This window comes from Chanodichthys erythropterus, chromosome 20 (genome assembly GCF_024489055.1).
Source record: "Chanodichthys erythropterus isolate Z2021 chromosome 20, ASM2448905v1, whole genome shotgun sequence".
Classification (NCBI taxonomy): domain Eukaryota; kingdom Metazoa; phylum Chordata; class Actinopteri; order Cypriniformes; family Xenocyprididae; genus Chanodichthys; species Chanodichthys erythropterus.
In genome coordinates, this window is record NC_090240.1 from 31,766,456 (window position 1) to 31,784,211 (window position 17,756).

General features: G+C 34.0%; 1 protein-coding gene across 1 annotated transcript in view; it reads left to right on the plus strand.

Moving 5' to 3' along the window:
* The window catches only part of vwa5b1 (von Willebrand factor A domain containing 5B1), a 46,730-nt gene that overhangs the window by 16,655 nt on the left and 12,319 nt on the right, over nucleotides 1–17,756 (plus strand). Inside the window, exons 8-13 of the mRNA XM_067371852.1 lie at nucleotides 4,772–4,882; nucleotides 7,078–7,280; nucleotides 11,902–12,016; nucleotides 12,337–12,522; nucleotides 13,669–13,870; nucleotides 14,066–14,265. Coding sequence (XP_067227953.1) covers nucleotides 4,772–4,882; nucleotides 7,078–7,280; nucleotides 11,902–12,016; nucleotides 12,337–12,522; nucleotides 13,669–13,870; nucleotides 14,066–14,265 — 1,017 coding nt within the window. The remainder of the gene's footprint in view (nucleotides 1–4,771; nucleotides 4,883–7,077; nucleotides 7,281–11,901; nucleotides 12,017–12,336; nucleotides 12,523–13,668; nucleotides 13,871–14,065; nucleotides 14,266–17,756) is intronic.

The following is a 17,756-nucleotide window of genomic DNA, read 5'->3' on the forward strand; positions in this document are numbered from 1 at the left end:
AGGGTTATATTAGCTGTGTGAACTTTGTTTATGCAATGATAGAGTCGAGAGCTCAGGAGGGGGCGGAGAGCATGCGCAATTAAAGGGGCCGCAGCCTAAATCAGCGCATTTCTAATTATGCCCCAAAATAGGCAGTTAAAAAAATAATTAAAACAAAATCCATGGGGTATTTTGAGCTGAAACTTCACAGACACATTCAGGGGACACCTTAGACTTATATTACATCTTGTAAAAAACGTTCGATGGCACCTTTAAATGAAGTCACTGGCAGCCGGCTTGCATCACTACTGCCGATGTGAAAGGTGAAATTTAGTTCTCGGGGGACCACCCTGGTGGCTAGTTCCTTTAACTTAGTACCTATAACTACCCTGTGTGAAAGCCCCTATATTGTATTTATTGCAGCACTTTTTAATGCACTTTTTTCCATAAAATTTTTTGCTTTAAAAGAGTCCCTGATTTAAACTTCCCTGAGTAGCAACATGGTGGTAGAGTAATGTGAATCAGTTCAATTGGTTTCACTGAATCGGTTGAAAACTTCAGTGATTCTTTTGTATCATCTTTCTAAAATGTTCACCCAAGTCCCTAGATGGATTTTTGTATGGTACATATGTAGATAAATATGAACAAATATAATTCTGCCTTGTGTTTATTTAGTGTAAAAGTGTGTGGAACATGTTTTGATATTTAACATTTGCATTAATAATGTATTTTTTAGGTCAGGTTTTTGATTTTTGAAAGAAATTAATACTTTTATTCAGCAAGGTTGCATTAAATTGATCAAAAATGACAGTAAAAACATTTATAATGTTACATTTCTATTTCAAATAAATGCTGTTCTTTTTAACTTCCTATTCATTAACAAATCCCCAAAAAAGTATCAGAGTTTCCACAAATATATTAAGCAAGACAACTGATTTTAACATTGATAATAATCAGAAATGTTTCTTGAGCAGCAAATCATCATATTAGAATGATTTCTGAAGGATCATGTGACAATGAAGAGTGGAGTAATGATGCTGAAAATTCAGCTTTGATCACAGGAATAAATTACATTATAAAATATATTACCATGTAAAACATTTATTTTAAATTGTAATATTTTTTCACAGCATTACTTGTACTTCTTGGTGAGCAGAAGAGACTTCTTTTCAACAACATTAAAAAATCTTAGCGAGCCTTAATCTTTGAATCTACTGTATATATTTACTCTAAAACAGCTTAGATTCAAAATGTTTGATGCAAATGTTAAAAATCAAGCCATGTTTCTCACACTTTTCCACTTAATAAACACAAAGCAGAATTATATTTGTTCAAATGTAGCTATACCATTGAAAAAGCCATATGAGGACTTTATTGAACAATTTCCCAAAAGGCTTTTTAGTTTTAACTGTTTTTGCTACATTGAAATATAGACATTTTACTAAACATCATGTGGCTCTGTAGTTCCAAAGAAAATAACCTTCAGAGCAGCCTGCTGAAGGGGCTAAGTAATAAAATAACCAGCTTGTTGCATCGAATACCTCAAGCAGCTACGATAATTGAACTTGATAAGTCTCCATGCTGAGATTGAGATTTTGTGCGCTGTGAATGTGTGAATGAGTGTGTGCTCCTGTCCTCCGTTGATGGGGCTCTGCAGCGTGACGCACGAAGCTGCGATGACTCACTGCGGTTTTGATTGAGGATGCTCCCCTTCTGACCACAGACACCAAACTGCTCTAATGTAAAGGCTCAGGTCACTCTAGTGGTAATATCCATCCTAGAATATCCTTGACCCTGAAGAAGACTTGCTTCAGTCTGAAATGTCAAATATCCCTTGTGGTGGGGTGGAGGAGGACAGCAGCAGATGTGTCCAGTAACACTGAAAGGAAGATAACCATAAATGAACATTTTGCCATCATTTGCTCACCCTCATGTGACTTTATTTCTTCCATGTAACACAAAAGGAGAATTTTTTTAAATAAGTGCTGCTGATCTTTGCTGTGAATTGACAGTGAATAGGGACTGAGGCTTTTAAAGTTCAAAAAAGATGCAAAAGCACCATAAAAGTAGTTAATACGAAGATCTGCTATATTCTAAGTCTTCTGAATAGCTTTGTGTGAGGAACAAACTGAAATTTAAGCTGATATTTAGTGAGTTGAACTGGAGAAATGAATCAGTACAATTTGTGAATGAATCATCCAGACTGGTTTTGTGAACTAGATCAACTGATTCCTTGAAAATGAACTGATTCATCATTCACCAATTAGACATTGCTAATTCTCTCATCAACTCTCATTAAATGGAGACTGAGGCTTTCAATCTTCAAAAAAAGATGCAAAAACACCATAAATGTGTCATAAAAGTTGTTAATACAAAGAAGATCTACTTTATTCCAAGTCTTCTGAGTTCATACAATAGCTTTGTGTGAGGAACAAATTGAAATTAAGGGTCATTATTTAGTGAGTTGAACTCGAGAATTGAATCAGTGTGATTCGTGATTGAATTATTCAGACCAGTTTTGTGAACTGAATCAACTGATTCCTTGAAATTGAACTGATTCGTCATTCGTCATTAGACATAGCTAATTCTCTAATCAACTCTCATGAAAACATTTTAATTGAATAACTTCTCACACAAAGCTGTCGTATGACTTCAGAAGATTTAAAATTGTGTTTGATGCTTGGTGGTTCTTTTGAGCTTGAAAGCCACTATTTTTTTTTTGTAATTGCATGGGGGGAAAAATACAATTCTTCAAAATTTCGCCTTTTGTGTTCCACAGAAACAAGAAAGTCATAAAGGTTTGGAACAACATGAGTAAATGATGATTTAATTTTCATTTTCTGGTGAAGTATCCCTTAAAGAACCAACCATCTTTTCTTGATTGTGTGTCAAGTTTTGTTTGAATGTGTAAGTGATTTGAGAAAGTGGACTTGTTTTATTATGCAAATTAAAATAAACTTGGTGATTAATTTTTTTAATTCATTCAATGAAACAGTGAAAGACCTCATTATTGTAAAAACTGCAAAAATGCTAGAACTCTTCTGTAATAATCACATTCATATTTACAAACTTAATTATAACCTCATTCTCATTACTCACTGCTGTACTTGTGTCAATTTCGTCAAAAAGCAGCATTGTAAATTATATCTGTACTTTAGATGAGACACAATGGATGGCTGACAGGTATAATTGTTGTGTTCATTAAACAGCACATCCATCTAATGGCTTCAGGTCTGGATAACAAAGATTTTTGGTTCAATCCAAGCAATGGTGACTGAGTTGAAAAGCCATTAGCGATCGACCATTAGACTAAACATTTGTGGTAACCCTCAGTGGCTATGACGGTTACGGTCCTACCATCGAGCACTTAACCCTGCAATTAGTTTATTGTAAGTTGCTTCACATAATAAGCATATGTTAAATAACTAGAATCTATGTTAATTATATTATTATTAAAGCACTATGAGTAGGTCAAATGTATTGAAAATGTAAAGTCAGTGTGAACCTGATATTTTATACATAAATATATATCACTATAAAACATAAAAGCTTAAGTTCAACATAAATTCAACATCAAAGCTTAAGTTCAGTTGCTGTCTTAATTTTATTTTTAAGTAGAATCAAATTGGCTGTACAAGTCACTTCAAATCATTTTTTTTTTTAAATCTTGCCTAACTTAAAAAATAAAGTTGAAATTGGTTAAATTATTTTATATTTTATAATTTTGCTGAGTTAAAGTAATGGAAAAACTTTATATATATATATATATATATATATATATATATATATATATATATAAGAGGATTAGGGCCAAGCAATAATAAAAAAATAAAACCATCTCGAGATTAAAGTTGTTAAATTTTGAGAAAAAACTCTTAAAATTTTGAGAAAAATGTCAAAATAAAATGTTGAGATTAAACTCATTAAATTACGAGAAAAAACTTGTTAAATTTCGAGAAAAAAGTCCAAATAAAATGTTGAGAATAAACTCATTAAATTACGAGAAAAAACTTGTTAAATTTCGAGAAAAACGTCCAAATAAAACGTTGAGAATAAACTCATTAAATTACAAGAAAAAACTCGTTAAATTACGAGAAAAAAAGTAGAGATAAAATGTTGAGAATAAACTCATTGAATTATGAGAATAAAGTCATTAAATTACGAGAAAAAAGTCGTTAAATTATGAGAACAAATTCATAATTTAACAAATGTGTTTTCGTAATTTAACAACTTTTTTCTCATAATTTAATGAGTTTATTCTCAACATTTTATCTCTACTTTTTTCTCGAAATTTAACGACATTTTTCTCATAATTTAACAAATTTGTTCTCGTAATTTAACGACTTTTTTCTCATAATTTAACAACTTTTTTCTCATAATTTAATGAGTTTATTCTCAACATTTTATCTCGACTTTTTTCCTCATAATTTAACGACATTTTTCTCACAATTTAACGAATTTGTTCTCGTAATTTAATGACTATATATATATATATATATATATATATATATATATATGTTGAGAATAATATATCTATTATATATATATAACTGATCTATATATATATATATATATATATATATATATATATATATATATATGCGCACACCTTATTAAAAAAAAAAATATATATATATATATATAAACCAATATGTATATTGGTTTACCTTCTAATAGCAGGTGTGAGAAAAGTCCTTTTCATTCCCATCTGATTTTCCTCCTCTATTATCTGATCTCCATTATCTAACCTGCTTATCTCCCACCTGACCTCCCATTTTGTGTGCTTTCACAGGATGCAATGGTCGTGATTCTGAAAAGTCTTTTCCCAGCATGCTTGTTCAACATAGTGGGCTTCGGATCCAAGTTCAAAACGCTGTTTGCCACTAGTCAGAGCTACGATGAGGTAGGTCACCCGCAGGGACCCGCAGTCAGCGTCCTCAATGACTGCCCTCATTAGATCTGCAGTTACACTGAAATTCTCAAGATGGCCGATGTTTGTGTTTTTCTGCTGAGATCCAGTGGCAAAGGTCTGGGTTTATATAATGAATTTCTATTCAAGTTTATTACTGATTTCATAATGCATAAAAACACTGCTTATTCAGTAGTCTCTGTGGTAAATAGATGTTTTTTGTTCTTTTAAAGGTGCCCTCGAATGAAAAATTTTATTCATCTTGGCATAGTTAAATAACAAGAGTTCAGTACATGGAAATGACATACAGTGAGTCTCAAACTCCATTGTTTCCTCCTCCTTATATAAATCTCATTTATTTAAAAGACCTCGAAAGAACAGGCGAATCTCAACATAACACTGACTGTTACGTAACAGTCGGGGTGTACGCCCCAATATTTGCATATGCCAGCCCATGTTCCCAACATTATGACAGTGCCCAAGGAAGTCGACCGGAAGTTGAAGTTGACCGGGTGCCGCCATCTTGTAGCAGAACTTCACTTGCGTTAGCATCCCATTGACTCCCATTCATTTTGGCGTCACTTTGACAGTGAATAACTTTACATCTGAGGCGTTTAAAGACTCCATTTGTCCATTATTTATTTCCAAAGATACACGACAATGTATAAAGGGCTCCATTACCTTCTATGTTACATTATGGCCCCGTAGAAACAGTTTTTGTAAAAATAAGCTAACGATTGCGTCATAACCACTCGACTCTCTGGCGCACAGTAGAGAAATTACCGTACAGACAGGAGGAGAAGCTCGAAGGCAATAGTATGCATTAACTTAATATGGCGTACTGGCGTTACATTTTAAAATACTATACAAAATAATTAATCAGAATACTTACTCCTGCTCACTCACGCCAAAGAACTCCCCGCTCAAGCTCGCCGTCTCTGCAAGATTAACGATGGCAGTTTGCACGCACAGCTACTAGAAGATTTACATCTGTCAGACAGGTTACTGACGTCATCAAGCTTAGTTTGAGTCTGCGCGTCAGAAACGGAAGTACTAAACATCGCTAAAAATGGGCTTCACTTGACTCAATTGAGTTCCAATGGGGTCGCTGTGTCCATTTCTTTTACTGTCTATGCATTATGAAAGGCATTAGACAAGGGCAGCCAGTATTAACGTCTGGATCTGTGCACAGCTGAATCATCAGACTAGGTAAACAAGCAAGAACAACAGCGAAAAATGGCAGATGGAGCAATAATAACTGACATGATCCATGATATCATGATATTTTTAGTGATATTTGTAAATTGTCTTACTAAATGTTTCGTTAGCATGTTGCTAATGTACTGTTAAATGTGGTTAAAGTTACCATCGTTTCTTACTGTATTCACGGAGACAAGAGCCGTCGCTATTTTCATTTTTAAACACTTGCAGTCTGTATAATTCATAAACACAACTTCATTTTTTATAAATCTCTACAACAGTGTAGCATTAGCTTTAGCCACGGAGCACAGCCTCAAACTCATTCAGAATCAAATGTAAACAATATAACAGTATACAATACTCACATAATCCGATAATATTAGCTGTGTAAACTTTGTTTAGGCACTGTTTAAGGCAAGCGCAAGCTCCGTGGGCGGAGAGCACGAGATTTATAGGGGCAGCACAGCATAAATTGGCTCATATTTAATGATGCCCCAAAATAGGCAGTTAAAAAAATTAATAAAAAAAAAAAATCTATGGGGTATTTTGAGCTGAAACTTCACAGACATATTCAGGGGACACCTTAGACTTATATTACATCTTGTAAAAAAACGTTCGATGGCACCTTTAAGCATAAATCTAATATTTACTGTGGATAATGGTGAAATATGCCACTGTAGGGCAGAAGGCTTCCTCTTCTTTCAAAGTAACAAGACAAGTTGACACCATTGTAACTAAAAGTTTGCTACAAAGTATGTCCTACTCAATTAAGGTGGTAATTGACTCTGGTCAAGCCTATCCGATAGGAGCAGACTGGGAGTGGCCTTGGATGACAACATGCCCAGTGCATTATGGGTGTTGGCAAAAGTGTTTTCTCTAATCATGTAGCAGAAAATTGCCTTTCTACCACACAGGCATCCAATTTTTATTGAAAGCCCATTTTGCCAGCAATGAAGTACCCAATTTAACAAACCTCATTTATTTCACAGGAGAGCTTGACGTTGGCTTACGAACACGTGAAGAAGATCCGGGCTGACATGGGCGGCACAAACATACTGGCTCCTCTCAACTGGATCCTACGGCAGCCCATGCAGAAAGGCCATCCTCGCCTGCTCTTCCTCCTGACCGACGGAGCCGTCAGTAACACGGGGAAGGTTATTGAGTTGCTCCGCAGCCATGCCAGGTTCACCAGGTCAGTGTTTGCACATTTATTTTTATGCATTTGGCACTTTTATCTAAAGCAAGTTACATTGCATTTAAGGCATTTAAAGAAAGAAATTCATTTAAAGAAAGAAATGCATTTAAAGAAAGAAATTCACCCAAAAATGAAAATCCTGTCATCATTTACTCATCCTCAAGTTGTTCCAAACCTGTAGAATTTCTTTCTTCTGCTGAACACAAAAGAAGATATTTTGAAGAATATGTGTAACCAAAACATTTTTGGACCCCATTGACTTAAATATTATGCGAAAAAGTACTATGGAAGTCAATGGGGTCCATCAACTGTTTGGTTTCCAATATTCTTCAGAATATCTTCTTTTGTGTTCAGCAGAAAAAATAAATTCGAATAATTTTGGGTGAACTAGCTCTTGAAAATGTTGAATAGATCATATTAAATAGCATACAGTATCATTACTTGAAATATAGTGCATACAGACATCATATGGTGTCTTTTTTGTGCTAACCAGCCCCTGGTCACAATATTTTTTTTAATTTATATGGAAAAGAGCAACTCGGACAGTCTTTAGTTCAAAATATCCTATTTTATTTCCCTCAGATGTAAGCCATATGCGTTTGGAATGATTTGCTGATTAAATGACTGATGATTCAAATTTTTCATTTTTGGGTGAACTAATCCTTTAATATCAAAGGTTCAAGGATACAGAGCTGCAGAATTATTCAGGTAATAAGATCAAAATCAGTTCAGCACAGACACTAGTGACAGTAAATTGATGTCTCTCTGTCTAATCCTTTTAGATCCGCACTAGCCATAACACTGCTGGTATTCACAGGCTTTGCTTCCATCTCCCACCTCCAGTCAATTTGTCACATGCCGAGATGTTCACCTGAGCGCTTCTTTTCTTCCTCGTCCTCCAAGAGCAGATGCAAAAATAGCTTTCTTTCAAAAGAATGGAAGAAACCGTAGGTTTTAACAGCCGTTACTGCAGTACAATAGACACAAGCTGAGGTCAGACACAAAGACGATGGCTGGGAAATGACACTGCAGTGTGATTTACTGCCTTAAACAGCACTTGCCCTCCACAGACGATTGAGAATAATCACAACTGCACTCCATTTCTCTGCTGTGGAGACATGACTCGGCTTTCTTTGCTTGTTAGGGAAGAATGTTTCTCAGACACAGAGATCGCCAGTCCACACACTTTAGTAAATGAACAGATGTGTTCCCTGTTAGTGCACTGAGCAAACGGTGCATCTCGTATCTCACATGCAGTGAGCCACAGATGTTGTTGCTTATGCTGAAGGTTACTCATCTTCAGTTACTACTGTTTGCTTTCAGATACTGTGCATTAGATCTGGTGTGTTTTACAGACTGTGAGCTGGATACCTAGACAGCACTGTGGAAGAACACAGCATATTTTCATGCCTCAAATTAGTAACAATGACATTACATTATGTACATTTCAGAACACAATGACATGTAATATTGAGTTTGCTTAGCTAGAAGCATTTGGTCAAATTGTAAGGTAATCCCAGAAATCATTGGGACAAGATCACTAATAAAAAAAAAACAAAAAAACATGATGGGAGTATTTATTTATATTTATGTATTTTATTTATGTATATTCATTATATAAATACAGAGATTGTATTTTTTACATTTTCAATCCCTCCCCAACCACCCCCGAACTACGGAAGAGGATTAGGGCCAAGCAATAATAAAAAAATAAAACCATCTCGAGATTAAAGTTGTTAAATTTCGAGAAAAAAATCGTTAAATTTCGAGAAAAAAATCTAAATAAAATGTTGAGAATAAACTCATTAAATTACGAGAAAAAACTCATTAAATTTCAAGAAAAAAGTCGAGATAAAATGTTGAGAATAAACTCGTTAAATTACGAGAAAAAACTCGGCACAAAAAAATTCGAGAAAAAGGTAAAGATAAAATGTTGAGAATAAAGTCATTAAATTATGAGAAAAAAAGTCGTCAAATTACGAATTTGTTCTCATAATTTAACGACTTTTTTCTCGTAATTTTTAATGACTTTATTCTCAACATTTTATCTCGACTTTTTTTCTCGAAATTTAACAACTTTAATCTCGAGATGGTTTTATTTTTTTTATTATTGCTTGGCCCTAATCCTCTTCCATACCGAACAACCTGCCTTAGATGATAATTAAACAATAATAGTGCAAACTAAATATATAAATAATAATAATAATAGTGATAGTGATACAGCAAAATTATAATAAATAATAAAATGCAATAGTTAAATGACAATGTTAATATATATTAAAAAGAAAAAATAATGATAGATAGATGGATACCAAAATTAAAGGTATAACAATAAGCAACATAAACCATGCATATTTACATATGTAAAGGTACCAAGCATCAAACACCACAAAACCACCATATAGAGAGGTGTGTGAAAAAGAAAAAGTTACAGTATCAATTTAAATCCCATCACTCCCTGGGAAGTACATTTATGGCTAAGAAATATAATAATGTGTTGCCAGATGTAAGAGAATTTATGAGAATCTATAATTATAATATATTTAATCTTTTCCAAGTGTAGGTATAACATCAAATCCTGAAGCCATTGTGATGCTTTAGGTGGGTTTGCAGATTTCTAATGTAATAGAACCCGTCTGTGAGCCAATAAGGATGTAAAGGCAAGAATGTTTAGTTGTCTTTGAGTCAGACTTGATTCAGCACCTGGAGCACCAAAAAGAGCAAATTCAGCATGTGGCTTCAGTTGTACTTCACATACTTTAGAAAGTGTAACAATTTGTAGTCTGTGTGTATATATATATATTACATTTTATGTTAAAGGTGCCCTAAAATAAAAAATTGAATTCAGTACATGTAAATGACTTACAGTGAGTCTCAAACGCCATTGTTTCCTCCTTCTTATATAAATCTCATTTGTTTAAAAGACCTCCGAAGAACAGGCGAATCTCAACATAACACCGACTGTCACGTAACAGTCCAGATCATTAATATATATGACCCCAATATTTGCATATGCCAGCTCATGTTCAAGGCATTACACAAGGGCAGCCAGTATTAACGTCTGGATCTGCACAGCTGAATCATCAGACTACGTAAGCAAGCAAGAACAATAGCGAAAAATAGCAGATGGAGCAATAATAACTGACATGATCCATGACAACATGATATTTTAGTGATATTTGTAAATTGTCTTTCTAAATGTTTCGTTAGCATGTTGCTAATGTACTGTTAAATGTGGTTAAAGTTACCATCGTTTCTTACTGTATTCACGGAGACTTACTGTATTCATTTTTTAAACACTTGCAGTCTGTATAATTCATAAACACAACTTCATTGTTTATAAAGCTCTCCAACAGTGTAGCATTAGCCGTTAGCCACGGAGCACTATCAAACGCATTCAGAATCAAATGTAAACATCCAAATAAATACAATACTCACATAATCCGATGTATGCATGCAGCATGCATGACGAACACTTTGTAAAGATCCATTTTGAGGGTTATATTAGCTGTGTGAACTTTGTTTATAGAGTCGAGAGCTCTGGAGGGGGCGGAGAGCGCAAGCAATTAAAGGGGCAGCAGCATGAATCGGCGCATTTCTAATGATGCCCCAAAATAGGCAGTTAAAAAAATGTATTAATAAAAATCTATGGGGTATTTTGAGCTGAAACTTCACAGACACATTCAGGGGACACCTTAGACTTATATTACATCTTGTAAAAAAACGTTTGATTGCACCTTTAACACTTTACAATAAGATTCATTAATTAACATAGTTAACTGCATTAGATGGCATGAACTAATAATGAACTGCACTTCTACAGCATTTATTAATCTTTATTAATGTTAATTTCAGCGTTTACTAATACATTATTAAAATCAAGAGTTGTTTTTGTTAACATTAGTTGATTCACTGTGAACTAGCAACACACTATGAACAAATAACATTAACAAATACAATAACAAACATATTGCTCATGGTTTGTTCATGTTAGTTAATACATTAATGTTAACAACCTTATTGTAAAGTGTTACCAATTTTATGACTCTTGTACCCAATACTGGTATATACAGTATTTTATTTTTAGTTATGCATTTTATACTCATTTGAATATTGTGTTGTTAACTTAGCAACATGCTATCATGACACTGTATTGGAATTAGTTCTCTTAATCGGTTGGTCTTAGCAGGTCTGTTTTGGTCTAATTTTTAGGCTGGTCTCCCAACTTAAATCATGTAAGACAATGTTTAGGCTTCTTTTTTATCAGCATAGTTGTAAGCCTCTGTGTCTATTTGTATGCTATATGTAGTTGCAGTTTCAATTTGTATGCTTCCTAAGAAGGCAGCTGCGTGTGTTTTGAGAAAGAGAGTTGCTGAAGAAGATTTGGTGCTTACTGTTCTAAAACACAATTTGAATAAGATGCGTCCTGGCTTTCTGACAGCATGCTTGCTAGTCCCAGAATTAATAAAGTAATAAAGTTCAGAGAAGTAAATGTATTTTGTCTGGCAGAGGTTCACCAAGTTGAGATGCAGTTTCCTCTTTATGTGATGCTCTTCTGATGTTTTCATAGACTTACCGCACCTGTGCTGTCTCTGTGTGTGTGTTTTCATCATGGCAGGTGTTACACGTTCGGTATAGGCCCGGCTGTGTGCAGGAGGCTGATTTTAGGACTGTCCACCGTTTCCAGAGGCACAGCCGAGTTCTTGGCAGAAGGGGAACGACTGCAGCCCAAGGTCCTCATTTCCTCTGACATGTTTATCTTCCACCGCAACAGCCTGTTATTTTGAATGTCACCGCAAAGCAATTACAGCAGCCACGTAAATTGTGGAGTGTCCAAATGTATTAGTAATTAACAGTTTGTTTGGTTTAGTCAAACATAAATTAGGATAATAATCAAAGCTGACAGCACATTTATTCTTCTCTCCCTGATGTTTAAGACTAGCATCTATATGTTTTCCTGTTTTATTTATATAGAGTAAGTTCATAGACTGTTCTCCCTTGTTTAAGTTCACTAGGTAGTATTTGACCTGGCCGTTATTTGTGTCAATGGCAGATGATTAAGGCGCTGAAGAAGTCCATGACATCAGTACTGACTGACATCTCCATTGAGTGGCTGTATCCAGAGACGAAGGAGATCCTGCTCTCTCCATTGGGGGCGACCTGTCTGTTCCCGGGTGACCGGCTGATTGGATACAGTGTGGTCTGTGATACCTCCCGATATCACTCCAACCCCAAATCAGTAAGTCATCCATCCATCTGTCCATATGCCCGTAATTATTATACTATATTTTTATATTATTATTTAGATATTATTTAAAAATATACTGTATTTTGATCAATAATAATAATAATCATAATAAGCACAAAATATACACAATCCACACAATAATATTTCTTATTATTATTTAGATAGATAATGTTATTTTTTGAAACTATACTCTATTTTGATATATTATAATAACAAATATACACTAAAAACACAGCAACAGTTAATCTGTAATTATTATACTATATTTTTATACTACTACTACTAATAGTAATAATTATTATTATTTTAAATATTTAATAATATTGCTATTATTTTAAAATATTCAGAATTTTGATATAATATTGAATATACACAAATAATTACAACAGATAATTATTATTTAGATAATATTATTTTAAAATATACATTTTTTTTATATATTATTTATAATATGTAATATACACTAAAAACAAAGCAACGTTTAATCTATAATTATTATACTATATTTTATACTACTATTAATAGTAATAATAATTAGTATTATTATTTCTTTTGTTTTTATAATATTGTTATTATTTTAAAATATACTGTATTTTGACATATCAAATATACACAAAACAGATTATTATTATTATTTAGAGAAAATAAATTCATTTAGAGAGATAATATTATTATTTTAAAATATGCTAAATTTTGGAATATTATAATATTATATATACAATAAAAACCCTGTAACGATTAATCTGTAATTATTATACTAAATATTTATACTACTATTAATAATACTTAATAATAATTAAAATAATTAATAATAATAAATAAAATAATATTTTCATTATTATTTTGATAATATTGTTATTTTAAAATATACTGTATTTTGATATAATATTGAATATACACAAACATTATTATTTAATTGTATATTTTAAAATAGTAATATTATCTAAGTGTTGATATAATATCAAATATACAAAAAACAACAACAACAACAGTTTTGTTAATATAGATATTTGAATAGAAGTATTTTATATACAATTATTATAGCTTTAGCATATGATGTTTGTTAGTGCAAATATAGACCTTAGTCCGAAACCAAAAGCTCCCACCTGCTAAAACATCTTTCCTGTTTTGTAACAGGACAAACGGAGACGATACAGCATGATGCGTTCCAATGAGTCTGCCAGTTCCGTGTTCTATCACTCTCAAGAGGAGGATGCTGGGAAGTTTTACTGTGACGGTCAGGGACCGCACAGGGACAATCAAGTCGGCTCGCTGTTTGACAGTTGCCAGGAGACCATGTCTGAGAGCAGCCCTATTGCCACAGAGCAAGACATTACGGGTAAAGTACAGCATGGAGTAAACATGTTTCATACAAGTAGTCCTTATGACTTGAGGGTTACAGAAATATCATTTTTGGGTGAACTATTCCTTAAAATCTCCTGATGAAAGAGATTTCTTCATGAAGTCAGCAAACTACTATATAAAAGTGGAAATGAAAGAGAAAATGTGCTAAATTATTTTTTTTTTTTTACAGGAACTGACACAAGCACCTCTCCGAGAAGACGTGCTTATAGCACCAATCAGATCGTAGATTACAACCCAGTGAAGAAGGCCTACACCCCCAGTGACCCCAGCTCAGTGGTGGGGAAAAACCCTCTTAGACGAGCAAAAGTTCAGGAGCTCATTGGTCAGACTCATCCTGACTATGGAGCTCAGTGGAAAATGGACTACCAGGTAACTAAATGTTTTTAACAAAAATACCACACCAAAAACAACTGGACTAACTAATACAAATTTCAAATATTATTAAAGGTGTCCTAGAATTAAAAATTTAATTTATATTGGCATAGTTGAATAACAAGAGTTCAGTACATGGAAATGACATAAAGTGAGTCTCAAACACCATTGTTTCCTCCTTCTTATATAAATCTCATTTGTTTAAAAGACCTCAGAAGAACAGGCGAATCTCAACATAACACAGACTGTTACGTAACAGTCGGGATCATTAATATGTACGCCCCAATATTTGCATATGCCAGCCCATGTTCCCAACATTATGAAAGGCATTAGACAAGGGCAGCCAGTATTAACATCTGGATCTGTGCACAGCTGAATCATCAGACTAGGTAAGCAAGCAAGAACAACATTTTGATAACATTTTAGTGATATTTGTAAATTGTCTTTCTAAATGTTTGCTAATGTACTGTTAAATGTGGTTAAAGTTACCATCGTTTATTACTGTATTCATGGAGACTAGACATTTTTAAACACTTGCAGTCTGTATAATTCATGAACACAGCTTCATTGTTTATAAATCTCTCCAACAGTGTAGCATTAGCCGTTAGCCACGGAGCACAGCCTCAAACTCATTCAGAATCAAATGTAAACATCCAAATAAATACTATACTCACATAATCCGACACATACATGCAGTATGCATGACGAACATCTTGTAAAGATCAATTTTGAGGGTTATATTAGCTGTGTGAACTTTTTTTATGCACTGTTTAAGGCAAGCGCGAGCTCCGTGGGCGGGAGCGTGAGCATTTAAAGGGGCCGCAGCGTAAATCTCCTCATATTTAATGATGCCCCAAAATGACAAAATGACAAGGCAGTTTTATAAAAAAAAATCTATGGGGTATTTTGAGCTGAAACTTCACAGACACATTCAGGGGACACCTTAGACTTATATTACATCTTGTAAAAAAAACGTTCAATAGCACCTTTAATCACAAGTAAACAGTGATAAAATAAGAAAAAATAAAAAAATAGCAATAGCACAAATAAATACAACTAAACAAAGTTCAGGTACAGATATTGTAATCAAATGAAAAATAACACTGCAATAGTGTTCTTTATTCTTTTTATAAATAAAATATAGCTTAATTTTTATTAAAGTTACAAAAGTTATTCATTCTTTTTCGTTTGTTCTTTGATTAATGTTAATGACAGACAGCAGCAGGTTTATTAGTCTGCTGTCACTTTAAGACCTTATGCGGGATCCAATATACTCTTACACATGCGTTTTCTTTCTCAACTGTTTATGTTCACTTAAGGCAAAACCAGCTGCGTTTACAAAGATATTTTGACATAATGTTGTGTGTGTTTGTCTATTTAAGCGCAAAGAAAACAATGCGATTGCCATTGTGTTTGAAAATGGTTTAAAAATCACATTAAAATGTGCACATAAAAATTGATAAGCAGAATCAAAATTTTAATTTTACAAAGTATTTGATTCATGACCTTAAGTGTCCAATTCCAGAATTGGAATCGATTTTCAATTCCCAATCCTACCGATTACGACAAACTGATTCACTAAAATCATTCTGACTTTCCAGTTCCACATTTTGGAGCGAGGATATGTAGGATGAACTGATTCACTAGAATGAATGAGACTTTCCAACATTACATATGACAAAGAAAACCTTTAGGATGAACTGATTCACTTAAATCATACTTTTCAATATCATATAATCAGTGTTGGAGAAAGTTACATTTAAAAGTAATGCGTTACAATATTATGTTACTCCCTAAAAAAAGTAACCAATTGTGTTACTTAGTTACTTTTTATGGAAAGTAATGCATTGTTACTTTTGTATTACCTGCGCTGGGCTTGCGTGTTTGTTTTTTAATAATAACAACAAAAAAGTTCTATTTTTGGCAAATGTGATGTTTATCTAAAGTCATTTTGTTACAAATATAAAAGTAATGCCTTACTTTACTAGTTACTTGAAAAGTAATCTGATTACATTACTTGCAACACTGCTTATAAAACACATCCTGAGTATGCAATAAACATTATACTTGGAAATGATCAGAAAACATCTGTTATCTCCTTTGTGCATGTGTGTTTTGACACAAAGCAGACGGCATCTATTTAGGAAGTAGTTGTTTTCTTCAGAAGAAATATCTGTAGGCAGCCATTGCCATGCCATCTGCTGTAGCCGAAGCATCTGCTATGATATAAGAAGAGCTCCATGGATTCATCTGTTCATTCTGAAGGGTTATTTGAACTCATTTCTGAGCTCAGTGATGAGAATGTAATTCATAATTCAATCTTCTTACCGCCACATCCACACAAATACAATTTGGCCAGTGGAAGATGAATTACAGTTCCCTGGACATTTAAGCAATGGAAGAATGTTTTCTAAAAAATGAGTTTCAGGTGGACACTTTTGTGATGTGCGCCCGCACACTGAAATATAAATGCACCTTTGGAGTGCAGTGGGAGAAAAAAAGGTTGTCGCCCGTCACAAAAGAAGTGCCAGTGTTTGAACAGGGCTGAAATAATGAGGCCAAAAATATCCCTGACCTAGAGACAAATTAGTATGTAATCAAGACCACAACAGAGAGGTGTGCATCCTTTGTGACTCATAATGATGGCCGTACTCATTTCATGCATGACAATTGAGCTGAATGGCCAAGGAAAACCCTTTAGATTCACAGCAGGCCTTTTTAGCAGACTTAAAGATGCTTGTAATCTTCTTGTACAGTACTACAGTTATTTAAATAAATAGTATAAAAAATATTTATTGTTTAATAAGCAATTTTAATGTTAGCAATTACTCATTCCTCAACATGACAAAATAATGATACATCCTGTATTTACTGCTTTTATTTCATGACATTGTGTTTCGTATTCAGTGAGTTCAGTGATACTCCCGCATTGCCGACACCCTGCAAAGAGACATATTGAACGACCATCCACTTACGTCTGTCGTCCGGGGTACAATTAGTTCTGACAACTGTGACAAAACCCTTGATGGCCATGATAAAATTTCCAGTGTCACACTCTCTGAATGGGGAGAAGATATCAATATTCCAGGCAACACTTTGCACTGTAAGCAATTGGCCATGGACATTTTATCAAAAAGGGAATAAGAAATATTATAGATTAGCTACAGCAATAACAAGAGTCCCTGAATTCCCTTTAATGGATGCAATAATGACTTTAATGGTCCTTATTAGCTCTTCAGCCGGCATCAATTTTTCATGATCCAAATTGCCGTTAGACCCAGGTGAACAGAGAGCCACGGCTACAGGGGGTGGCATGGCTACGGCATCTCAAAGAATCATTGTGTTCATAAACTCCTTCTAGACAAGGTTGAATAAATTAGATGTCCTTTTGCTATGTGCTGCCTTCATGCTGGAAATTACCAGGGGCAACTGCATGCTCAACGGGAGCATAGGGACACAGTTGGACTTGTTAGCATTAGCGCCACTAC